General features: G+C 35.5%; 3 protein-coding genes across 5 annotated transcripts in view; 1 reads left to right on the top strand and 2 right to left on the bottom strand.

Annotated features, from left to right (window-relative positions):
* Positions 1 to 79: 79 nt before the first annotated feature.
* LOC137404124 (SIN3-HDAC complex-associated factor-like) lies at positions 80 to 15,209 on the bottom strand. The gene is made up of 6 exons (XM_068090278.1): positions 15,164 to 15,209; positions 9,327 to 9,486; positions 8,305 to 8,393; positions 8,037 to 8,211; positions 7,359 to 7,482; positions 80 to 1,393 (listed from the first exon to the last, which is right to left on the bottom strand). The coding sequence occupies exons 2-6, from the start codon at positions 9,463 to 9,465 to the stop codon at positions 1,207 to 1,209; spliced, it is 714 nt and encodes a 237-aa protein (XP_067946379.1). The 5' UTR covers positions 9,466 to 9,486; positions 15,164 to 15,209; the 3' UTR covers positions 80 to 1,206.
* Positions 5,175 to 6,187, bottom strand: LOC137404114 (uncharacterized). Its single transcript, XM_068090268.1, has 3 exons — positions 6,102 to 6,187; positions 5,581 to 5,652; positions 5,175 to 5,265 (listed from the first exon to the last, which is right to left on the bottom strand). The coding sequence occupies exons 1-3, from the start codon at positions 6,185 to 6,187 to the stop codon at positions 5,175 to 5,177; spliced, it is 249 nt and encodes an 82-aa protein (XP_067946369.1).
* Positions 15,210 to 15,318: 109 nt separating the features above from the next.
* The window catches only part of LOC137404377 (serine/threonine-protein phosphatase 6 regulatory subunit 3-like), a 43,349-nt gene continuing 32,210 nt past the window's right edge, over positions 15,319 to 26,457 (top strand). For all 3 annotated transcript variants that reach the window (XM_068090575.1, XM_068090576.1, XM_068090574.1), the window contains exons 1-7: positions 15,319 to 15,340; positions 17,516 to 17,635; positions 17,790 to 17,869; positions 20,415 to 20,501; positions 24,020 to 24,206; positions 24,290 to 24,427; positions 24,512 to 24,684. In XM_068090575.1, coding sequence (XP_067946676.1) covers positions 17,579 to 17,635; positions 17,790 to 17,869; positions 20,415 to 20,501; positions 24,020 to 24,206; positions 24,290 to 24,427; positions 24,512 to 24,684 — 722 coding nt within the window. In that variant the 5' untranslated portion in view covers positions 15,319 to 15,340; positions 17,516 to 17,578. The remainder of the gene's footprint in view (positions 15,341 to 17,515; positions 17,636 to 17,789; positions 17,870 to 20,414; positions 20,502 to 24,019; positions 24,207 to 24,289; positions 24,428 to 24,511; positions 24,685 to 26,457) is intronic.

Below are 26,457 nucleotides of genomic sequence, written 5' to 3'. Positions count from 1 at the left end.
CCATGCCTGGGTTCAATGAAGCTCAATCTTAGCCTCTCTAACAGATCCAAGCTGAGAAGTAAATTAGATATCATTTTATAGCTACATTTCTTTAATAATATATTTTATAGGCTATACAGAATCTCAGGTTAATCTTTTGAGTGAAGTCTCAAATAAAATATGTCTAACAACAGGAAATAATACTCAAGGGACAAAAAGGACCTTGCTCATGAGCATATTTTGTGCCAATAGACTAGTTTAACTGGGGAACTAGAAAAATCAGCTTTGTATATGAATTAATATAATTAGGTATTGAAAACTGATAATTGCGCTTGAACGTTTTAAATGTTTTTAACACTTGGCAAAAAAATATAAACATTTTTTATCTAAAATATGTTAAATTTTAATTTTTCCAAATTCGACTTTAATACTATGTTATAATATGAAGGGAATTGCTGAGATCTTAAATTTGTCTGTAAAACAGGCACATGAGCAAGGTCTGTCTCACCCTTGTAGATAATAAGCCAGCACAAGTAGATCAGAATAAACAATACATGTTCATACACTAGTGTTAGACAGACGAGGCATAAAAATATTAATGTTAGGACTTGCACACTTTTTATAAAAAATTTTTTCTCACCAGTACTGACTGAATAATTCCCATAAAAGAATGTTGTTGCATTAAAACCTATAGCAACAAATACACATAGGTATAAGTCTATGGATCGTGATATTAAATATGATGCAATCCAATATCAAAGGACATACTTTTGCTAAGCATGTCGGTAAGTGGCTTTGGTTCAATGGCTAAACAAACTTTGCCAGTGCATAATGTAGCACCCTTACATTTCAAAATAAAAATCAAGAAGTGAAATGCATGAAGATTGTTAAGTTGAGGTCAGCGAGTAAAAGATGGCTGTCAATGCTGAAAGCCAGACTGCATATAGCTCTTACTATGCATTTAAAAAAAATAAATACATATTGCCAAATGGAGATCTCAAAATATATCAAACTAAAAACCTATAAACTACCTTAAAAATAATTTAAATAAATTAATAATTTGTATTTTGTCATCTTCAATGATATCATTGGTGAGCAAAATTAAATTCTCGATGAATAAATCTGATGACTATAATTCCATAATGATCATAAAGTGCACAACTTCATCAGACCTTTATGGGACTCTTGTCTCATACTGTAGGGCAAGGTAATTCAGCGAGACTAGCTTTATGAGATGCTTTCTGCTCCAACTGAGTTTGAAGCTGAGCTAACTGCGCTACTGTTGCTATTCGCTCGACATAGAGGCATAGGAGGCATCTTCTTTCCGTGCAGAGAACAAGGCCTGTACAGGTTTACATCAATAGCTAGGTCATTGTTCTGACCAATGAACACTACTCCGCAACAAACTTTGGTCCTGTAGGAACATTAAAGATATTAGCTGTAGGGTGATAATCTTAAAAGGGGAGATAGCTGATACAGACCAACACTGAAGTATGGAGTGACGGAGTGTGGATAGCTTAATACTGTATTATCGAGGTCGCTGCAGTTTACGCAGTATTGATGTTCGGGTCAATGACATTTGGTGAGAGCTAGGGAAGTTGTGGTCAACGTAGGTATTGATATAGGGTTAATATCAACTACATTTGGTGAGAGCCAGGAAAGTTGTGGTCAACGTAGGTATTAGTATAGGGTTAATATCACTGACATTTGGTGAGAGCTAGGGAAGTTGTGGTCATCATAGGTATTACTATAGGGTCAATACGCAAGTGTGGATAAAACACTCAACATGCAAGTAACTAGCATTCAATCGTATAATAATATCTAGTTGATGAAACCTCAATTTTATGCGTAATGGTAAATCGCCAATCTTTAAACTACTGATAGTTTCAAAAGTAAGAATTAATGGAAGTAAGATGTAAGTAAGATGAAAGTAAGATGTAAGTGAGATGATGGGCAGGTGACAGACATGAAGTGTAGATGAGGTGCAAGTGAGGTGCAGGAGTGGAGAAAGTGCAGATGCATTGGTGCAGTTGCAAAGATGGTAGGTTTTTTCACATTAAATTTAATTTTATGGACATGAAAAGAAAATTAACAAAGGAAGAGCTTGTGAAGAATTGGTGCCAGCGAAGGAACAGCGAATAGCGATGGCAGCTGGTCACCTACCAGTTGCCATCGCTATTACTTCACTAAGATGCAATAGCGAGTGGCGATGGCAGCTGGTCACCTACCAGTTGCCATCGCTATAGCTTCACTGAGATGCAACAGCGGGTGACGATGGCAGCTGATCACCTACCAATTGCCATCGCTATTGCTTCACCGCGATGCAATAGCGAGTGGCAATGGCAGCTGGTCACCTACCAGTTGCCATTGCTATTGCTTCACTGAGATGCAATAGCGAGTGGTGATGGCAGCTGGTCACCTACTAGTTGCCATCGCTATTGCTTCACTGAGATGCAATAGAGAATAGCGATGGCAATTGATGCTGTAGATGCTTTGCGGGCAAATTATAGGAGTGAACATACATGTAGATATAATAAACCGTATTATTATTTATTGTATCTATGGGAGAGAAGGCATGTTTTAAAAAGAGCATAAATTATATACTCCTAGGCCAGTGTTGTTGAAAGCAATAATGATTAAGAAGGGTTGAAAGCTTGAGTAAATATGCTGACCAAGAGTAATAGAGGTAGGTTTGGTTTAGTTGCGGCTGCCAATTGCTAGAAAGATAGAGAAGTAAGAGAAGAGTTGACAAAATGTGCAAATTTGGCATATAACATCCTAACTGAAAGTGTGCAGGCCTGTGACAGGGCTATCAGTTCAAAAAGAATTTCAAGCACCGGAAGCAACGAAGATGCAGCCAAAAGAATGATTAAAACAGTGGCTATCTTGGGTGCCAGAAAAAAGTCATGTGTAATAGTCCAGGAGGGATGGCAAAAGAAACCAGCATTCTTCATCAGGTAGTCCAGGAGGGATAGTGAAAGAAACCAGCATTCTTCATCAAGTAGTCCAGGAGGGATAGTGAAAGAAACCAGCATTCTTCATCAGGTAGTCCAGGAGAGATAGTGAAAGAAACCAGCATTCTTCATCAGGTAGTCCAGGAGGGATAGTGAAAGAAACCAGCATTCTTCATCAGGTAGTCCAGGAGGGATAGTGAAAGAAACCAGCATTCTTCATCAGGTAGTCCAGGAGGGATAGTGAAAGAAACCAGCATTCTTCATCAGGTAGTCCAGGAGGGATCATGAAAGAAACCAGCATTCTTCATCAGGTAGTCCAGGAGGGATAGTGAAAGAAACCAGCATTCTTCATCAGGTAGTCCAGGAGGGATAGTGAAAGAAACCAGCATTCTTCATCAGGTAGTCCAGGAGATGACAGAATAAAATTTACAGATGATATTGACCAAATAAATGCTTGTGAACTGGCAAAGAAGTGGAGAAAGCGATAATAAGGAGAGCGTTCACAGATGTACTGAAGTTGCAGACATTGGAAGTTTTTTATCATTATATGTGTTTTTTGTTGCAAACAAGGCCATGTATCTCATGATTGCTGGATAACTACCAAAATTTGAATTATAGTGAAAACCATGAAAAAAAATTGGAATAGGCACAGTCAGAGCAAAGGAAATGGTAGCGTTAGGCAAGGCAGCAGCCACTACAGCGGTTATGAGAGATACAGTAGTTGAGAAAGCAGCAGCGAAAAGTTCTGTAGAACGAATAATAACAGCACTGATAGATACATGAGTGGGACAACTGACAAGAATCAAAGGTGGTTCTATAGAGCAGGAGATAATAATATGGATAAAAGAACAATACAATAATTTGAATAAAAGAATAATACAGTAATATGGATAGAACAATAATACAATAGTATGGATAGAAAAATAATACAATAATGGGGGGCAACTATAATGATGAAAGAAAGAATTAGCGCAGTAAGGAACATTGAAGGGACAGTATTGAGAGGTGCAGCGACTATGCAGTGGTTGAGAATGCATTTGTTGAGTGCACAGGGTGTAAGAACAGTGAGTACAGCACTAAAAATAAAAAACGTGAGATTCACGAGCAAATATGGTGAAGATAAATGACTAGACTGTAAAATGGTGTACGGTTTGCGAGTAATTAAGAATGCTGAGTTCATGTTTGATGCTGGGATTGAAGTTTTGAGACAAACCACAAAATACAGTCGAAAGATTAGAAAGGTAATTGAATGCTTTAGTGGCAGCTGATGGTAGTGAGGTAAAGGTGAAAGCTGTTCAAATAGAATGTAGTCAAAAGTTAATGGAAGCTGAGGTGTATGTATGGAAGAGATCGAAGACTAACTTATCGAGTATAGCCGAGCTGAGGCAGCTGTATTTGTCGACTGTGATCTACACATTAAGTGACAGCAAGCTTAACCTTTGAAAGGGTTCAAAAGGGTTTTAAAAAGCTTAGGCACATGTTGACCTAAGGTCAAACACCCTTGACTTAATGGCCAAGGTTGTTTGACATTAGGTAAGTTACAAGCAGTCATTGAACTTGTTAGATTGTTTTCTCTGAGACCCGTAACTGCTGAATTTAGATCGGTTCGGCAAACTGTAAAGAGGATAATGTTTCGGTAGGTAAACGCAGGTCCTGACTTTTGGCAGGTCCTGACTTTTGGCAGGTCCTGACTTTTGGCAGGTCCTGACTTTTGGCAGGTCCTGACTTTTGGCAGGTTGAGGTAAAATATAAGTCACTGAACACCTTTATTACTTGTAAAATCTATTTAGGTGTAAATGTACAACGCTTAATATAAGTTCAATTTCTAAATTTTTCGAGAGAATTAAAACATAGTTTTAGGAGGTTTGAATGAAACGGTGTGTTCGAAGAAGTGGCGCCGTTCGAAGGAGTGGCGCCATTCGAAGGAGTGGCGGCGTTTGAATAAATATAAAATACAATGCAAAATAAATATTGCATAATAACACAGAGACGAGAAGGTTCACACAAGTAGTGAAATACTAGATTGAGTTAAGCAATTTTAAAAGGTGTTGGACAGTAGATATACATGCGATAGGGTTCTGACTAAAGGTTTTTTAAAAGTATTTAGTCTCTCTCCGGGTACAACAAGCAAGTAACATTTAGGGTCTCTCCAGGTACAACATTCAAGTAACATTTAGTCTCTCCAAAGGTACAGTATTCAAGTAACATTTAGTCTCTCCAGGGACAACATTCAAGTAACATTCAGACTCTCTCTAGGGACAACATGCAAGTAACAGTTAGTCTCTCTCCGGGTACAACATACAAGTAACATTTAGTCTCTCTCCAGGGACAACATGCAAGTAACATTTAGGGTCTCTCCAGGTACAACATTCAAGTAACATTTAGTCTCTCCAAAGGTACAATATTCAAGTAACATTTAGTCTCTCCAGGGACAACATGCAAGTAACATTTAGACTCTCTCTAGGGACAACATGCAAGTAACATTTAGTCTCTCTCCAGGTACAACATGCAAGTAACAGTTAGTCTCTCTCCGGGTACAACATACAAGTAAAATTTAGTCTCTCTCCAGGGACAACATGCAAGTAACAATTAGTCTCTCTCCAGGTACAACAGGTACTAAAGTAACATTTAGTCTCTCTCCAGGTACAACATGCAAGTAACATTTAGTCTCTCTCCAGGTACAACATGCAAGTAACATTTAGTCTCTCTCCAGGTACAACATGCAGGTAACATTTAGTCTCTCTCCAAGTACAACATGCATGTAACATTTAGTCTCTCTCCAGGGACAACATGCAAGTAACATTTAGTCTCTCTCCAGGTACAACATGCAAGTAACATTTAGTCTCTCTAGGTACAACATACAAGTAACATTTAGTCTCTCTCCGGGTACAACAGACAAGTAACATTTAGTCTCTCTCCGGGTACAACAGACAAGTAACATTTAGTCTCTCTCCAGGAACAACATGCAAGTAACATTCAGTCTCTCTCCAGGTACAACATGCAGGTAACATTTAGTCTCTCTCCAAGTACAACATGCAAGTAACATTTAGTCTCTCTCCGAGTACAACATACAAGTAACATTTAGACTCTCTCCAGGGACAACATGCAAGTAACATTTAGTCTCTCTCCAGGTACAACATGCAAGTAACATTTAGTCTCTCCAGGTACAACATGCAAGTAACATTCAGTCTCTCTCCAGGTACAACATGCAGGTAACATTTAGTCTCTCTCCAGGTACAACATGCAAGTAACATTTGGTCTCTCCAGGTACAACATTCAAGTAACATTTAGTCTCTCCAAAGGTACAATATTCAAGTAACATTTAGTCTCTCCAGGGACAACATGCAAGTAACATTTAGACTCTCTCCAGGGACAACATGCAAGTAACATTTAGTCTCTCTCCAGGTACAACATGCAAGTAACATTTAGTCTCTCCAGGTACAACATGCAAGTAACATTCAGTCTCTCTCCAGGTACAACATGCAGGTAACATTTAGTCTCTCTCCAAGTACAACATGCAAGTAACATTTAGTCTCTCTCCGAGTACAACATACAAGTAACATTTAGCCTCTTTCCAGGTACAACATGCAAGTAACATTTAGTCTCTCTCCAGGTACAACATGCAGGTAACATTTAGTCTCTCTCCGAGTACAACATACAAGTAACATTTAGCCTCTCTCCAGGTACAACATGCAAGTAACATTTGGTCTCTCTCCAGGGACAACATGCAAGTAAAATTTAGTCTTTCTCCAAGTACAACATGCAGGTAACATTTAGTCTCTCTCCAAGTACAACATGCAAGTAACATTTAGTCTCTCTCCGGGACAACATGCAAGTAACATTTAGTCTCTCTCCAGGTATAACATGCAAGTAACATTTAGTCTCTCCAGGTACAACATACAAGTAACATTTAGTCTCTCTCCAGGTACAACATGCAGGTAACATTTAGTCTCTCTCCGGGTACAACATACAAGTAACATTTAGTCTCTCTCCAGGTACAACATGCAAGTAACATTTGGTCTCTCTCCAGGGACAACATGCAAGTAACATTTAGTCTTTCTTCAAGTACAACATGCAGGTAACATTTAGTCTCTCTCCAAGTACAACATGCAAGTAACATTTAGTCTCTCTCCGGGACAACATACAAGTAACATTTAGTCTCTCTCCAGGTATAACATGCAAGTAACATTTAGTCTCTCCAGGTACAACATACAAGTAACATTTAGTCTCTCTCCAGGTACAACATGCAGGTAACATTTAGTCTCTCTCCGGGTACAACATACAAGTAACATTTAGTCTCTCTCCAGGGACAACATGCAAGTAACATTTAGTCTCTCTCCAGGTACAACATTCAAGTAACATTTAGTCTCTCTCCAGGTACAACATGCAAGTAACATTCAATCCTAAAACGCTGATCGGTGTTACCGTTTCCAATAGGCCAGATCTAAAAAAGAGCTGACAGCCTGGGAGTCGTTATCCGTCACGTCTTCAGATGTTTCAGTTATTGTAGGACTCTCACAAGCACCTGGATGACTTGTACGGCTCTCTCCTGCAACATCATCGCATAGTTAGTTTAACTTGGTATAAACTAACAAGTCTTAGCTTCTTACTACCTGACAGCGCTTGACAATAGATAGTTACAGTTTATATATTATTTCACCCGAAAATAGAAACAACTCGCATTCTTCATTGTGGTTTTCCCAATATTCAGCTCACACCCCTTGAATATGCCATTATCATGCCGGATCTTTTACATCGGTTGGTACGGTTTGACTGAAGTATTTGATATTAATTAAACCAGCTCCACTCAATTGTAATTTTAATAATCAATGTAATTGTAACTTTACTTGACAGTTGCCCTTCCATATGTATATGATCATATGTTGGAGTTATCCTCTTGTTATGGTCATCTACCCTAGTTTCATTCACCTCAGACCAACGAGTTTATTTCGTTTTGGGTTTGGAGTAAGAATGTAAAATAAAATCTGCAATTCTAAAAACTAGGTTATAGAATTGTATGATAGTTAAGAACCAATCCTATATTCTAAACTAGTTATCAAAAGTTCCCACAAAACACAAAGATAGGGCCTTAGTGTAACATACTACTAGAAGAGGTCTTTGATTGGCTGAAGCTAGCAGCAGACGTTGCTCTTGATTTAATAATCTTCCTTATCTTCAGATCAGGATCTTCCTTGTTTGCATGCGTCTTGCTTCGCTGCCGAACCAGGGCTGTGGCATTCTTGTGACTCGTTCCAGGAACCGCTCGAGCATCCACCACCTAATAGAGTTCAGCAGCTCATAAGCTTCACATGGTTGTGGCACTAAACCAATTACTAACATAATTATAAGTATTAGAGAGAGAACGACTCACGTGACTCCAGCTCTTCTTAGATCCACGAGGGAGCTTTTTCCATCTTTTGATCAGTAAGACACAAGCATTACAGATGTCTCCTGTGCGGTCTGGGAATATATATAGATATACTTTTTTTGGGCAGTTCATAATCATTTTTATAAAAAAAATGATTTACACAAACCATGTTTACACAAACTATGTGTAAAGCATGTTATATGTGTAAATATTTTACTATATAAATAAAAAGGTATTGCGGTGTGGTGTCATAAACGCAACAAAAAAATTTATACAGGAAAACCTGAAATTACTAAGTGTAGATATGCATCTTATTTCACTGAAAGTAGATTAAAACAATTAGCAATCCAATTGTTGAGTGCATCTTTGAGTAAATACCAAATCGAGTTATCCCGCCATGGATATTTGCACTTGATAATTGAAACATATCAGTAATGTTGGTAACGGTGCATCTTACGTCAGGACAACGTGCATACAACGCATGCGCAACGGACGTACAAGGCACTTGCAACACAAAAACATTGTGGATACAATGCCGACACAAGTAATTAAAAACGCATGCGCCACAACGTGACACTGTTAACACATTAATATTATTAATAATATTAATGTGTAAAAATAATAATAGTAGTAATAATTTTATATTATTCAATATTCTATTTATAGTCTGTTAATAAAACAAGTTTAAAACATTACACAAAGTATTCTATTTATTTTCTATTGAACGTTGTATGTGCGTTGCGATGATAGTGTATGCGCGTTGTATCAACAGTATTTGTGTGTTGCATGTGCCTTGTATGTCCGTTGCGCATGCATTGTACACCCATGGTACCGACCTAAGATGCACCGTTACCATAATGTTTGAAGAAGTCCAGCTATTCGATTTAATAAGTTAACATATCTGACAGGGGAAGAATATCCACTGGTCTAAACAAAAATGTAGGTAGTACAAAATAATTCAAAAGGTTTTTAATATACAAAATTTTGAAACACTAAAACTCAAAGTAATGGAGAACTGTACCAACCGTCATACACTCTGAAGCACTTTCTGAAATTTAGTTTATATTTATCGCTGTCGGTAAACCGTGAGGTTGATGACTTCGCCTTGCAGATACAGCAGCCTAGAAGACTTCTGAAGGTGCGCGGTTTGTGGTAATTTGACATACTAAAGTTGGACCAGTGTAACTGCAATAAGAAAGTGCATGAGAAATCTTCTGTACATTATGCGTATTAGTAAACTAACTATACGTGTATTTAGCAAGACTCAGTATATGAGCTCACTATAAAACATCAACAAATTATCATAGAGTTATCAGCGAAGTAACTCTATGTATTACTAGGATGGTTAGTAGGATAACTCATTAGATATTCTTTAAGGTATTAGTAAGATGGCTTCATGTAACATCATATGTTATCCATAAAATAATTCTACGGAATACTATGAGCTATCAATGATAAAATTCTATGATTTACTATGAGGGGTTAGGAGGATAACTCTAATATAAGGAATTGATTAAATACGTAGTATTTTATCAAATAAGTAAATAGTTCTACGTAGTATATTGAGTTGATCAACAAGATAATTCTATAGAATACAATAAGCGATAAACAAAATAGCCTAAAGTAATGCTATAAAACATCGATAATTCCTCCCCTAAACCATAAGACAGTCATCGTCGAAACAACCAACTGCAAGAAAAAAAGAGAGAATTCCTCCCCATGAAGTCTGAATAATTTATAAAATAAGCCTCTAATACACCATGAAAAATAAACTAGATCAGCTAATATTATGGTAACAGTATAAAGTTATAATCAGAATAATCTAGTAAAGCTAGGTGTAGCAAGGTAACCTAGCATGAAATATAATAAATGGTTATAATTTTTGTAAATAATTTGAACGTTTATGTAAAATGAAAAAAATCAGAAAGGCTCGATGTATACCAACCGCTAGCAAACTAGTGAACCCACTAAAAAGACCAATGAATTCATGATATAAATCGCCAAGTCTCAGCATCTACGCACGAACTGTAATTTTAACTTGAAAATACATAAGATTATTTTCCCAGCATGCCAAGTTTAAACTCTGAAATCTGTAGGTGAGCTTAACTCGTGACCTTTAGTGAATAGCCATGCTTAAGCTTGTATACTTGATATGAGTTGAACAAACGGAAAAGCAGTCCTTATGAGAAATCAACGACCTTTGTTGCTCACAGAAGGCTACTATTAGTAAAGATTGCCAATAGAAAGGATCTAGCGGGAGTAAACCAGAATGAGTGTGACATAACATGCACAGAAGGTTTGTAAAAGCCACCTAATCCTTATGTATCTATATTTATTTCTCAAAGTTTGTCATCTTACTGTTCTTCGATATGTCCAGTTATAGATATTACAATCTTGGAAATGAAAACTCTGCATTTTGATGGATTCGAAATCACGTATATTGCGACCTCGAGTTTTAAATCGGCGCTATCTACCACTGAGCTATGCAAGGCATATTGGTCAAAGAAACTATCATATACCGTATGCACACGCTAAATGGCGTATTATTTGAAATTCTATGAAACACGACGTTTTTTCGTGTTTTCTTGAATTTCTATTTTCGGTTTTTCGTAAGGTTCAATTGCTATAACCGCGGTCAAGGTCAATTCTTTTCATGCGGACAATTGTATTATCTCCGTAGGAAGAGCCTCGACATTCTCTCTATGTTCGGTCAGACAAAAACAGTACAATATCTCATTTTTACATTTGCACCAGTATTGAGAGGTACCAGTATCGTTGTATTAAGAGTTTTGATGAAGAGCTTTTTGGTGGAACAGTAACCTTTTCTATAAACACACTTCTCTGCAAGAATTGTTATTATTAATTCAACATATTCAGGATTTTTATTTTGTTTTCTCAGTTCGTACTAATTGTATCATTACCAAATCATCTTTTATTGTAATCGTAGAAAAAACAGACTTAATTTGGCTATTAATTGCTAATTATTTAACATTTACATTTAAACATTTTTATAGTCGTTTTATTTTTTCCAATTTATTTGACCTGCACAAAACATTTTCTTCATGATAAGAAGTTTAAAAGTTACAGGTGTTTGACAAAGTTTGAAATCCTTTACAGTTGTTTTTATTTTCCTCTTAGTTTATTTCAACTACACAACACACATGATATGATATGTAGTTCTCTTGATATGTAGTTTGAAAGTTAGAATGGCAAATGTTGTTATATGTTAGATACAGATCAGTTTTCTGTCCAAAGACTTTTTTATTATCCGGGCAGTACAGCTAGTACATATATAAATCTCAGTGTTTGTTTGTCTGTCGTTCGTGTGTCCTGCTAAAGCGATTAATATCTAGGAACAAAAATCCACCTCGCATTGGAATTGACCTCGGAGCTATCAGTTCTGCAGACAGGCAAGCTATCTACAATGCTGTCCTTATTATGCTATATAATAATTGTGCACATACTTATACAGGCCCGGTGAAAACACTACTGGTTACTATTAACACCCTTGAAGATCATGATTGTGTCAGAGATCATGACACGTAACGATTATAAGCACACTTATAAGCCCAATCTGGCTTCAGAGGGACAGACATGGATCTTATTATAGTAAAGATTTAGACTAGCTTAAGTTACTAAAATTCATTGGGTTTATTTCATTATGCATTTCCGGGCATTCATCTAGTACTGAAGGAAAAGGCTTGTCATGAAGCATTGAATATTGTAAAACCTCTAACTTAATGCCATGGCGCTCTATTTTTCAACTTCGTCCTCTATAGTGGCGGTCAAGTGAAGGTAATGTTTAAATAGAGGCTGGCAGTGTATTTTTCAAATTGTTCGTCAGAATGTTGAGAAACTAAATTTAGCCCTTTTACGGCGGGCCGGAGTGAATGTCGCCTATATTTTGCCCTCTTTTTCCAGTGGAGCTTTCTGCAGCTAGTTTAAACAAGCACCAAAGATGACAAAGGGTTAGTCAGCAGAAAGCTACACAAGTGTTATGGCATTCAAGAATTAGTAATACAACCAGTTGTGTATCATTTTCACAGTCATAACACTTGAGTTTTAGGTTACTAGCACAATTACACTCAAAGTAACAAACACACACAAGCGGTTTTAAAATCAACTGTAAATATCATAAATTGAAATTATAGTTGATGTAATCATTAGTATTTAAGCGATTTAAAGGTATTTAAGCGATTGTCACTTTAGCAGATATTAGCATACTGTGTAACAGGGCTAATATATCTTTGATTCTAATACACAGGGCTAAAAAATATTAAATCAAATGACTTTTGCCCAATATAACTTTCTCATATTTTTGTAGTTAGAATTCAGACTTACACAATTTTGAAATAAAATTGTTCCATTTTCAAATGCCAACCAAGCTTCCATGCTATACTTCTTAAAAACTACATGCACATACACCTTACACATACCTATTCAAGTTTTATTTAGATGCTGCAAAAGACAAAAACAACAGAATAGAGCCAAAAATAGAATACAGCCAAAAACAACAGAGTACAGACAAACCTTGACTCATACATGACCTTGACTTAACATACCTGTTTTTAACAACATAAAATGTCTCTTAACATACTGAGTAATTTCGAACATGCGATATCAATATCAGTGTTTTTCGAAAACATTGCAGTTTCACAAAAATTGACTTAGCCATGTTTTAAATTGTGTTTACCTTTTGTCGCTCAAACTATTTAAAAATGTGACAGGCTCTTTTTGCACTTGGCCCTTAATATACATATACTTATGCACTGCCCCTGCGGTATTCTTGTTATTAGAATGTTGGAACTCAATTTTTGAACATTTTTCTTTTGATCTGTGCGATTATCATGGCTTTTACTAGACCAGAGATATATGCAAACTTATATTATCTTGCCCAAAGCCATCATACACTATTTAGACTTGATACATACTTCCAGCCCTCTACCTTTCTAAGATGATAGAACTATTATTCTATACCTATTGGTAGTATCAACTCATGACATATTTTGCGCTTAGTTAAAATAAACAGCACTTCATAGATACTACCAGTAGCATAAACATAAGAGGCATTCAGTAGCAAGCCTTGCAAATTTTCAACTTGAATCAACCTGCACATATATTCTAATTGGTTTAAGGTTGACTTGCAACAAAATTCACATTACAGTTATTTGGTACCAAAAGATTCACCATGTCTTACTTTGCTGTGTTGTGGGTGACAAAGATGCGAAAATGTGATTACAAGCTCTTAAAAGCGCAAACACGAACAGTTCATCGCAGCCATCACAAAAACACTGTAGATCAGAATCCCTTTCCAAAACGGCTCAAATGGGACGTAGTTGAACATGATGGCATCTGTTTACACTTTCATGCAACCTCATTCGTCAATATATTTTCACAAGTATACTTTACACATTCAATAAAACCATGTTTATTGTCTTCACGCGTCTATTTCATCATCATTTTAATGCTGTCACTTTGAGCACTGATATCTCAAAACTTACCGTACAAATTCGTTTAATTTTTTAACGTTAGCTTGAAGGTTTTCATATCATCCTCTGATAAACATGACAAGCCTATTGGTTACCTGTGATAGTAGAAAAATGCTGCTGAAAATATTCGTGCTGTTTAGCAGGACATATGAGTCACATGATCAGATTACGACTAGACGATTAGACTAAGCCGAAACAAAACTGCAAAGCAGCGAGTACCTATATTTGATACGGGTTTTTCGGTAGGACCGGAAGTGTTGGTCATAAACTAGCTTCTTACATCATCAGCTGAGCCTCTATATCTATGAACTGTCATATCATTTGTTTGACCGTCAAAACCCATAACCGTACAGGACGAAGAAAGCGAACATGGATGACCATTCGAGTAAAAGTGTAACTTTTATTGGCTATTTTAACCATTTGTCATTAATACTGTTGTATAAAATTTTATAAGTTGTGTATTTTAATTGTTTGATTTATAGAATAAGAAGGTAACTTTTGCCGGTAAATATCAGTATTCCTTACACCTTCACAAGTACCTGAACCAGTAATTATCAATTTAGATCGGACAAGCAAAGCAAAGTGCACAAACTGAACATAATCAAAACAGAATAAGTTAACAAAGTAGATTCAACACTGATGTTGTGTGCAGATTTGAATTAATTATGCATTACATAATTTCTCCTTAAACACACATGACAAATTGACACGATTCAAATCTGGTTAACAATTGTTGACCATGATGAACCTTCTGTAACACCACACAAGTGTTCTATCCTTATGTTATCTAATGAATAGATGATTATTAAAAACTAACCTAACTTTGTTAAAATGTTACATTAATTAGCCCTAAACAAAGCTGTTATTAACCCCATAGAGTTATTGATGCATTTTTTATTTATGACAGTTGTATTGCTAAAAATGATAGCGCAAGCTTTTATTTGATACGGTGAATGATAATGCAGCTAACGGCATATTCCATTTAATCAGCACAAAAAAATCTATTTACGGCAAAACCCAAAGCGCTCAGCATTGCACTTTTTTAAAGTTTTGCAACACAAAGAACTGAAGATTTTCCACGCCATTACTTTGAACACCGAATTTAATGAAAAAAACTTACAGCAGATTTGAATAGACTTAACATTTAGCGAGTTGGTTGCTTACAAACTAAATGTGTACTACTACAATGTAACAAATAAAATAGTATCATAGTTGTCAGTGTGCCAAATGAATCAATTTAAAATCTATAACGGTTTACGAGTAACTGTCTATTGTTAGAGAACATTACTTATACCTATCAATGTTAGATCAATTTTCTATGAAATATTAGTTTTCTAATTAGTTTTAGCCAGTTCAATAGCGACAACACCAACTTGTAGAAAGCTTTGACAATAATTTTGTATAAGCACGCACGCTCGAAGCGAAACCAACAAAACAAATGGAACAGCTGATCGGTGTTGATGACGCGAACTTTAGCTGGCCCATTAAAGCCGCGCATGCGTACGTTAGTAGGAAACGAAACTTCTCGCCATTTTGTGAGACTTTGTCGGGTATTTTATGAGACATTTATTATTTACTTGTCACATGACGACGCATAAACTGAACAATATTATAAGCGATGCGCTTTGAATAACTAGCTTTTGCTTAGCTTGCTCTGTGGTGAAATAAAAATTGCTCGTTGCATAATCGAACATTGTCATGACCAAATTTTTGCAGCTGCACCATATGGGAAATTGCATTGAAATTTAGGTACTAGCATAGCTACGATATGATGTGTAGTTTTATTTTATTTGAAGTTCTTTATTTCTGCAAGTGCTTGTGAATGTAGATCAATCAATAATTTTATAGACGTCAAATATGTGATACTACCTCATGGGCATATTTTTCCGAAGACGTTGTGTAGTTATTAGCCAATATTTATGTGTGGGTAGTTTTAGCAATCTGAACTAGTATTGCATCAAAAACCGATAAACAGAAGGTATGAATTATTGAGATTAATATCAACTACACTGTGTAGGTGTTAACTTCCAGATTGTTCCTAATTCTGCTGGATAAAGTGAGTACAATAAGCGAAATCATAGTATGCGTTTTGCTACAGAAACATACCCTATCCGATACTTTGCGTTTTATTATTGTACTTTATAATGTTAGGCTACCTTTTATAATTTTGTTTGCAAGCCATTAATTCTCATCTATTATTACCAAATACTTTTTCGCTTGGCTTTGTCGATGATATCACTATTAAAAATTAAGGGAAACGAAAAATTATCGCTCAAGTTGAAATAATTTCGTTGGTTTTGTTCCACAATTACTTTAATGTTTAAGACTAGTAAGCTAGTGTTATAAAGATTTGCTCAGATAAACTGTAGTCTAACTGACATACGAATACCTGTCAAGACCATCATTTAAAAAAATGAAGGGTATTTTTTAATGTCTCTTTAACCCAACAAACCTGATAACTATTTTGGGTAAATGCAAACAGTTTCATAACAAATGTGTTATAGTAAACTACGTAAAAAAGCTTAAAAGCATTTTATAGGTACAGAACCATATATAAATTATGCATTAGTTAATAACAAGCTTTGCTTGTCTCATCGCCTCCCCATTATGGACGGGCGAATGTAGTTATGGTCTTGGCCATGCAGGAGACGCGGAGACATAGGTAGAGGTCACATTAAAGCTAAGGAGCTCGTATAATTAGACTACAAATTTGATAATATGGCATAACTTATACATGTTTTTGTTTTTAGATTGGCTAAGTTCAAATTATATTATAAACATAATCAGCTTTTCTATTTGTACTTTTCTGCGCTATTCTGTTCTTTTTATTACTATTGTTTTCTCCGTGTCAACTGTTAGATGACTGGACTTTTTTTTAATAACTTATTTTTTGTTTTAGCACAAGTATTTTGTAGTGCTTTCCCTTTTTCATAACTATTACTGCATGCACAAGTATAAAAATTTTATATCAGATCTATAAATTTTAAAACTAAAAAAAGGATCATGCACTGTTTAATGTCATTGGAGCAATATGGTAATAAGTTGGAGCAATAAATTTGAGCATTGTGGTAATTATTAAAGCAATAAAGTACAGAACCTGAGCACCTAGACACTTTCTTACAGGCTAACAGATACATCTATAAAAGTTTAGACTCTAAACTAACTGAACGAAAACTTGGTACATAGGACTACGGATTGATTTATGAAACAGCAATGTTTCAAGAAATTTTTTATCATGCAGGATGGATGTTATTATCTATTACCAGACAAATATTTGTTAAAGATTTGTATATAGAGGTAGCGAGTCGAGAGTTTAATGTGGATGCTCAGATTGTTTTATCCTTAACCGATTGTATTTACGAAGTTTGCTCAATGCCAGCTTGTGAGCTAGTAATTGCTTAAAATCATGAAGTATTTTACGTTTACAAACAGAAAGTATAATTTATAAACAAATTATCCATGAAGATTTAGCTCAAATTTTTGGTGCTGTTGTGTTACGTTTATCTGTAGAAAAGACATGATGAACAAATAGTAAGAGTTGTTAGATGAATATTGCAATCTTTATGTAATGGAGCTTTTTATTACTTTTTCTCACCAAAATTTGTTGTATTTGTAATACAAGTTCAATAGGAGTAGTGTGGTTCGAATAGTTAGACACCCGTGTTCTTTTGCTAAGTAGCTTTTAGAAAATAACTTACTGCATCAACTATTGCTGTGTTTTGTAGGGCAGGGTGTATGCCCTCGAACAGTTCATGGTGGATTACTTGCTATAAAAAGAATTATTCAGAATGTTTTGGAGGTACAACGCCCTTACCTCTCATATCGATACCCTGCTAGAGAAAGAGGTATTTATCGCTCTTGCTTTTATCTGTGTTCCTCTACTACATGCTCACGACATGCTTGTGAACATTAGCTATCTCATTGATTACATTTCTAATCTTTTACTGAATGATGTATGAATACGTGTGAAAGTAGTTCTCACACTATGTTGTTTCGTAGAGCGTAACTCTACATGAGTTAATGGATGAAGATGACATATTGCAGGAGTGCAAGGGGCAAAATCACAAACTTATAGATTTGTAAGTATAATACTTGAAGTTTTTAGAAAATAAGATAACATATAGCAACAATAAAAAGTTTATCATTATTTTCGTGAAAGGTTTTTAAATAATAAAATACTTTTTTTAAAGTTCTGATCTGCTAAAAAATTTTTTGGGCGCTAATATTGACTAGTTCAGTAATGCAGAAGAAGAGTTGAGGTCAGATGACACTGTGGGAGGGATTTCATAGAAAAGCAACAATCAGAGCGCAATCTGCCCAGCAAGTGATGCAAATATTTTTGTTCCAAAAATGTTAATTTTGGTTTTTGCATGCATTGTAATTATGGTTTATGTCACTTGTTTTTGAATATGTTTGTTGCATTTTATTGCCAATCCAATTTATTTCATCCCCAATGCATATTAATTTAGAGATCTACGATCTCCAATCTGCGGCAGTTTCGTGATGGCGACGATTAGCTGTTCATTTTTGAGCTTTTAAGAGCTTGTAATCACATTTCCACATATTTTGCACCTACAACCCAGCGGAATAAGTCATGGTGAAACTTTTGATACTAAATAACTGTAATGTGAACTCTGTTGCCAGTCAACCTTCAAGTATGAACAAGTTTAATATATCGTAAAACCTTTAATTAACCTACCATGATCTTATAGCCTGCGTTGCAATTTGTTAGAGCTTTCAAGTTTTTTATTCTGTTCTAAATTTAAAGGCATGTTTTCATTTATAACTATATTTAACGAGGTTGCATAGTACCAAGAGAAGTTATGAACCTAGATGAAGTTAGGATCCATTGTAAGCCAACTTTAGACTAGCGCAATAATACTAGGAAATAATACGCTAAAAATCTGCAAGTTCATAATTTCTATTCATGTAATAATAATCTATCAAATGCTGCAAATATATATTCAAGAACAAGTCACATCAAGAAACCGTATTTATAATACATTCAAAAACAGAAATTAACATTTTAAAACAAAAGCTGACAATGTCAAAGCAAAAATTTACCATTTTCTCAGCCAGTTGCGTTCTGATTGTTGCTTCCGTTTGGAACCGTTTCATATTATTCTGACTGTTCAATACCTTCCACAGTGTCTTCTGACCTCAACTCCTACTCTGCACAGCTGAGCTAGTTGATATTAGCATCCAAACATTTTTTTAGCAGAGCAAAACTTTTATGCAATGTACTTTAAAATGCATGTACCGTAGGCGCTTCTACGTCGTAAATAATCCGTTCCAGGGACATCTGCGTTATAGGGAATTTATGTTATAAGAACAGTAAAATACATGTAAATTGCCTAATCCGTTCCAAGATGTTTCCAAACTCAACCCTTTGGCCATGCAAAAACTTGACTTGAGCCTTTTAATTTGTATGCTGTACCGTAAGTGCAGTATTATTGGTTTGCCTCAACAACTTTCTCCTTTATATGATCAATCAATCTCACTTGTTGTATCATAGACCATGATTGCGGTAAATTTACAAGTACATGGGTACTGCACATTTTCAACGTTCATTTACAACAATTTGCTTATTTTTTCTAAAGTCTGTTTTGTAAAGTAAACCTAGTAACAAATATTTTGTACTTCTACAATAAGGCTAGACAACAAACTCTTTTTACTATAAAAAGCGGTTCTACTTGTATTCGTCTATCTGTATCCAGGAGTCAAGGTTAGGATAACAGATAACTTTCGACGATACTCCAACTCGTGACATTCAGATTGGTACACCCATGCTGTAACACCTGCACCAATCGATCGCTTTCAAGGATTTATGAACAATAGCGCATCTATCCTATGCTCTGTTTTGTCGACACATTTGACGATCTATTATGATGAACTAGAATGTCACGAAAGTTATATATACGGTAATACGCTATGTGTTATACTTACGTCGTTTTTCTTCCACAAGCGCAGCGAGTTAAACTACCATTCAAATTGATTTTGAAAACTCGCCCGACTTGACACTTGATGCTTTATGGAATTTTTTAAGTAGTACGAAACAAAAACTTCACATAAATTTTTTACGTTATCTGGAATTTCTGTTATAGGAGGTATACGTTATAAGAGCATCTACTGTATACACTTCTCGCGCAAATAAAGAGAAACCTCATGTAATCAAAAGGGCTTCACATTTTCAGCCTCAAAATATGTAGTAGCACAGATTCAATCGTAAGTGCGAGACCTTTTTCACATACATTGAGGTAACAAGACCGGAGTAAAAAGAGCAAGTGCTATTAGCCTGATACAGTTACTAATTATGTTTATGGTGTTGCATTCACAGTTTTAGAAAATCGTAACAACTAGGAGTTGGAAGACAGACTTTGTTCTGAACAGAAACAATGAACTAATTGTTATTGTTATTATAGGTTTATAAAGATTAAGAGTGTCAAATAGTGCTAGCCAAATAGCAGTGGTGTTCAAATAGCGATGGCGTTCAAATAGAGGTGGCATTCAGTTAAAGGTGGCATTCGAATACAGGTTTTACGGTAGCTATTTGGGGAGTTATGTTCCAATATTTTAGGTTTGATAATAGCTGATTTGTTATGACATTCCTTTTATTTCTTATAGTCTCATTACACCGGAGGTAATGGAAGAATTGGTACAACTCATCACATGTGAGCCAAGCGAAGAGGTCGAGGATAAAGTTCGATACAAGTTAGTTTCTTTTTTGCTATGAACAAGGCAAAGTAATGCTATGCATCATGTTACCAAATAATATCAATTGTACAATGAAGGGCTCTGTGCCAAACGAAGCAAAGGCATGTTTTAGAAAAAAGGAATTGCAAAATGTAAATAACGTTTTCGGCATGCCGACATTAATTTTTAACATATACGTTTTTGTTGGATGTGCGTAGTAGGCCTGATCACATTCAACTTCATGAGTTTTGTAATATCTTAAATGGTTTTTACATTTGGTAACTCTACTTTTTCTGTAATATGACTTGTACACTTGGGAGCATTAGGCTCTTCAATTTCATATCAGAGTGTAATGAAAAACACGTATACATTTTTAAACTGACAAAAATCAGCATATATTATGTTTGTTCATATGTAATCTTATTAAAGTTATGTAATGTTGATGCTCCAGCAGGCTGACCTACCACTAAGTTGCTAGGTGAGCATTGTTTTCATAACGGGATCAAATATTATAGCCTATTGCATGTCGAATTAGTTCTCATTTAGAGCAAATCTTGCAGCAACAGTATGGTTGAATGTTATTTTGATCATTGAAGGATTTTTTAAATGAATGCGATGCATTGTTAACATACCTGTAATAATTATGTCTAATTTAAAATCCACAACGGATAATTCCACCAAAATAGTTTTCACGATCACAAGGAGACTAGTTAATGGGTTCGGTATGATTCAATCTAATCAAAAGCATCAAGTCTTACAGTCATGCCTCAACATACGATCTTAATACTTTCCCGGGCCGAGCTTGTATGTCAATTTTCTCATATCTCCAATCAATCTTTCCTATATAAAATAACTTGATTCAAATTATTCTGTTTCCACCCTCTGAAGAATTGCTATAAAACATGATATTACAATGAAAAAATGTGTTTTTAATTGTTCTAATTCACACCTACGCTCTAAAAGTAGCAGTTGTGTATCTAATGGTTATGGTCCACAATAAAATGTAAAATTATGTACAGTACTTTATGGAGTTCTACCTTAGAGACAAACGGTAGCGGTTAACAGCGGTGTGAGAGAGACTTGATGGCAACACGTGCGATACCCTACACTTTAGGGGCATTGCATAAGATTACCTAAACTTAAAATTTTACTTAAATAAACTTAGCTTACTATACACATATTATACACATACTTACTATACACATACTTACTATACGCATACTTACTATATGCATACTTACTATACACATACTTACTATACACATACTATAAGCATACTTGCTATACGCATACTTACTATACGCATACTTGCTATACGCATACTTACTATACGCATACTATACACATACTATACACATACTTACTATTAATACACATACTTGCTATATGCATACTTACTATACGCATACTTACTATATGCATACTTACTATATGCATACTTACTATACGCATACTTACTATATGCATACTTACTATACGCATACTTACTATATGCATACTTACTATATGCATACTTACTATACGCATACTTACTATACACATACTATACACATACTTACTATACGCATACTTGCTATATGCATACTTGCTATATGCATACTTACTATACGCATACTTGCTATATGCATACTTACTATACGCATACTTACTATACACATACTATACACATACTTACTATACGCATACTTGCTATATGCATACTTACTATACGCATACTTACTATATGCATACTTGCTATATGCATACTTACTATACGCATACTTACTATATGCATACTATACACATACTTACTATACGCATACTTGCTATATGCATACTTGCTATATGCATACTTACTATACGCATACTTACTATACACATACTATACACATACTTACTATACACATACTTACTATACACATACTTACTATACGCATACTTACTATACACATACTATACACATACTTACTATACACATACTTGCTATATGCATACTTGCTATACACATACTTACTATACACATACTATACACATACTATACACATACTATACACATACTTACTATACACATACTTACTATACGCATACTATACACATACTTACTATACACATACTATACGCATACTTACTATACACATACTATACACATACTTACTATACACATACTTACTATATGCATACTTACTATACGCATACTTACTATATGCATACTATACACATACTTACTATACACATACTATACACATACTTACTATACACATACTATACACATACTTACTATACACATACTATACGCATACTTACTATACGCATACTTGCTATACGCATACTTACTATACACATACTTACTATACACATACTATACACATATTTGAAAATAAGTGTTAACCTTACACTACTCTTAACTTGATTCTAATTTAGTTTTTATTTTCATTTCGTATGTTTCGTCTTTTTCTCACCATACTCTTTTTGTCTCGCTTTTATACTCACTTTTGTCTTTACGCCTAGCCGGTCTTTTTAAGACTCTTCAAACTGATCTAGACAAGAATACCTGAGTGATGCTGTTCTTGTAAGCGGCTTCTTCCATACTCGACTACCTAGCGATCGCATCGAGAACCGTCTCGTATACTTGTATCTCAAATTTGTCTTGCATCTCCAAGCAACAAAACTGCTCAAAGTTATCCTCGCCTCTCAGTTTTCTCATATGTTGGCACACTCGAATGTCAAGGTATGACTGTAGTTTGAAATTATTAATGCCAATTTTACATGTACATACAAAAAGACCACCGCCTTCTGTGTATGTTCCATGCACACGCACCAGCTTGTCTGGAGTTATTATGATTTCAAACCGGATTCATTATCCAGTTGTTTGCTCATTCTGAAATGTAAAACTAAATGATAAAATAGTTTTTCGGTGAGTTTTACTTAAATTTTTGGTAGTACGTTGAATTGGTGCGATCAATTGCTAAAGGTGTGTTTACATGGCAACCATTCATAAAGGCTTTATGCTGGATAGTGTGTTTTTTACTTTTTGAAATGATTACCCAGAGCAAATAATAAATTGCCAAAAATGAATTTTCATCTGCTTCGCAAATTATGGCATATCTAAAACATCAATCTATAATTGGTTCAGCATAAAACACTTGTCATTTGAATGTCATTTTTTTTCAATGACATCGCAGTTCTGGTCATCGGTGAAAATTGTTCAGTTGTCATACATCATTCTTTGTGTAGTACCAGTTTTATCACAGCGAAAGAGTTACTTACACTATTTCGTTGAACAAGTAACTGTAGGTTACTTGTACAATCACCTTGGGGCTGTGGAGTAGAAAGACTTCTTCAGTAGTTCCCTAGTTTTTTTTTACTAATGCATTTGTAGTAGCTCTTTATTGATTCATTATTGGGATTTCCTGTCTCTATTCCTTCTATGCTATATCTATCTCTCTTATTGCCCTGTGCGTTAAGTTTGTCTGTATATACACTGTATATATATCTCTCTCACCTTTGATCATTGGCACTTGCCCAGTGCGAGTCATGGCTGGTGACTTGTATTGCAGATATCCAAATATTGCCTGTGAACTGCTGACATCCGACGTATCACAGATCTTAGATAAACTTGTAGAAGATAACATTCTCATAGACAAAATCTATGCGTTTATGTTGCGCAATGAACAACTCAATCCTCTCCTAGCCAGCTTCTTCACCAAAGTACTCGGACTATTGCTTCTTCGAAAAGCAGACTATGTAAGTCCGATTGAAATCTTTTTCCTAAGTTTCATCCTACAGATCTACAGCGCTTTCCTGATTAAGTAGTCTTTCTTTTGCAGCTTTTTGACTATCTCACCTCTAAAGATGATTTCCTTGGCAATCTTCTTTCACACATTGGCACTTCTGCTATCATGGACTTGCTTATGCGGCTCGTCACCTATGAACCCATGTATGAAACTAAGGCTAAAATACTCAAAGTAAGTATTATTGAGACCCGCTTTTATTTGCAAATCTCCACACCTTTTTCTCACCAACATGTGCACTTATAGTGCGTTTTCTAGTGGATGGATGAACAGGCGCTCGTACCAAAGTTAGTTGGACTTATTCATAAAGATAAGGATGATGAGGATCACTACAACGCTGCGAGTGTTCTATGTGATATTGTCAGGTTCGGCAGGGAGCAACTTGGCAGTGAAGTACCTCAGGCAGACCCTCTACTTGACATCATCGAAAGGTATTTGCATTTTCTTTGGCTACTGCGGACTCTCCTTGTATCTTTATAAAAGGCAGACACAACCATTACAAAATGTATTCACAAGACATTGCTGTGTACGTCTCCTTGACCAGGAGACCGCTAGGGCATTACACAACACAAAGCCGGTCAACTAAAGCCGTGGTCACACGGGCACCGAACCGAACTAAATGACGCAAAACGACGTCGTTTTCAGCTCTAAAAAGTTCGGCTGAGGACATTTCTGGCCGAAACGAACTATTTCGGCACTGCTCGAAATTTCGTGCCGAACCCTTGCTCTTATTGGCTGGTTAAAATTCTAGAATTCTAGCGAGCACGCGTCACATTTCTTCTTACGTGCGTGTGAGTAAAGTTAAAAAAGAAATGGGACGATACTTTTATTTCGTTAAATAAACAACATGAAGCAATTTACGACAAGGTTCACCCGGACTTGTGATTGGGTTGCATAAATGTAAGATGTTGCACTTAAGTTTTGCATAAATGTAAGGGAATGGTTGTGATTTTCTTTCGTGTAGAATATAAGTAATGAGTCATATTCATCCTGATGAACTATCGTTGACTGATTTATTTATGTAAAACCACAGTACTATGATAAAGACTGTTTTTGTTTGTTATGTACTCAGCATAGAAAAACATTCATATGTTATTAAAAAAATATAATTATGTTGATGGGAAGGGTTAGCAAAATCTTTGTATCGAGTGATTTATTTTGAGCAGCTGAACGATCTTCTGATAAATCTGCTGTGTAATTATGATTTATAATAGTTCCTCAAAGTTTTTTGTTTACAATAGAAATATTTAACTCAAATACATAAAAACTACTAATGAAACCGTGTCCTGTCTCTATACGTATTGGATCTAAGAAGCGAAGTTACTTCGGTGGCCGTGTGACATGTGCCACGAACCGAACCAGCCTCCGAACTGATCCTACGTCGGTTCGGTGCTCGTGTGACCACGCCTTTAGGATGCTTCATTCAAATGGTTAATGAGGTTTCATTTAATTTGTGTAGCATTCCAGCAAGGTCTTTTAAGCTGCGAATCAGCACAAACTTCCTATATATAGTAGACATCCCCATGATGTGAGTAATCCTTTTTATATAAGTACATATAAATTGCCTAATCCGTTGCAAGAGCTTCCCAAGCTTACCACTTTGGCTCATCAAAAAGGGAAAAACTAAGTTTACCTTTTTTATTTAATTACTTTACAGTAACTGTGGTATTATTGGTTTGTATGGACCACTTTTTTGTTATCACTTCACTTGCTTTAGGATCCATGTCTACAGTAATTTCACAGTAAATTCAAGGGACCCACATGCCTTGATGTCAATCTAAAGCAATTTTTTGTTCACTTTTTTAAACAAAGTATATGATGCAAAAAAATAGAATTTGTCTAAAATACAATTTTGTCGCTATGTGATGTAGAACAAGCTGATTTTTCACCTCCATACGAAATATTTTTCGCCATGCGAAATCGACACAAATTTATCCGGAATTCAAATTTGGCAGTCGGTTTGGTGATTACACCGAAATAAGAAATATGCCTATATGGGTCGCGGTCACAAAAACCATGGTTAAGTCGCAAATCACGAAGTTGAGTTATTCGACTTTAAAGTTCCACTAACTGAATTTATAAATTTGGAAAGGATTTTTGTAGCACGTGCTTCTGGACCAATCAAAGCGTGATCTTTTTGTATCTGAAGTCGGTTTAGATAATAAATGTCTTAAAACCTCAGAAAAAAACCCTTAAAACCGTTG

The sequence above is a fragment of the Watersipora subatra genome, chromosome 9 (genome assembly GCF_963576615.1).
Source record: "Watersipora subatra chromosome 9, tzWatSuba1.1, whole genome shotgun sequence".
Classification (NCBI taxonomy): Eukaryota; Metazoa; Bryozoa; class Gymnolaemata; order Cheilostomatida; family Watersiporidae; genus Watersipora; species Watersipora subatra.
The sequence above is the reverse complement of the archived record's forward strand: the minus strand, read 5'-3'. Positions and strand labels throughout refer to the sequence as shown.

What these genes read in the sequence shown, in the direction of transcription:
- LOC137404114 (XM_068090268.1), bottom strand. Translation starts at nt 6,187, where the DNA reads ATGTTACTTGCATGTTGTACCTGGAGAGAGACTAAATGTTACCTGCAT. An exon ending in CTGAATGTTACTTGCATGTT is followed by an intron (nt 5,653 to 6,101) that starts GTACCTGGAGAG and finishes GTTACCTGCATG; the next exon opens with TTGTACCTGGAGAGAGACTA. An exon ending in CTAAATGTTACTTGCATGTT is followed by an intron (nt 5,266 to 5,580) that starts GTACCTGGAGAG and finishes GTTACTTGCATG; the next exon opens with TTGTCCCTGGAGAGAGACTA.
- LOC137404124 (XM_068090278.1), bottom strand. Translation starts at nt 9,465, where the DNA reads ATGTCAAATTACCACAAACCGCGCACCTTCAGAAGTCTTCTAGGCTGC. An exon ending in CTAAGAAGAGCTGGAGTCAC is followed by an intron (nt 8,212 to 8,304) that starts GTGAGTCGTTCT and finishes GAACTCTATTAG; the next exon opens with GTGGTGGATGCTCGAGCGGT. An exon ending in GATCTGGCCTATTGGAAACG is followed by an intron (nt 1,394 to 7,358) that starts GTAACACCGATC and finishes ATGTTCCTACAG; the next exon opens with GACCAAAGTTTGTTGCGGAG.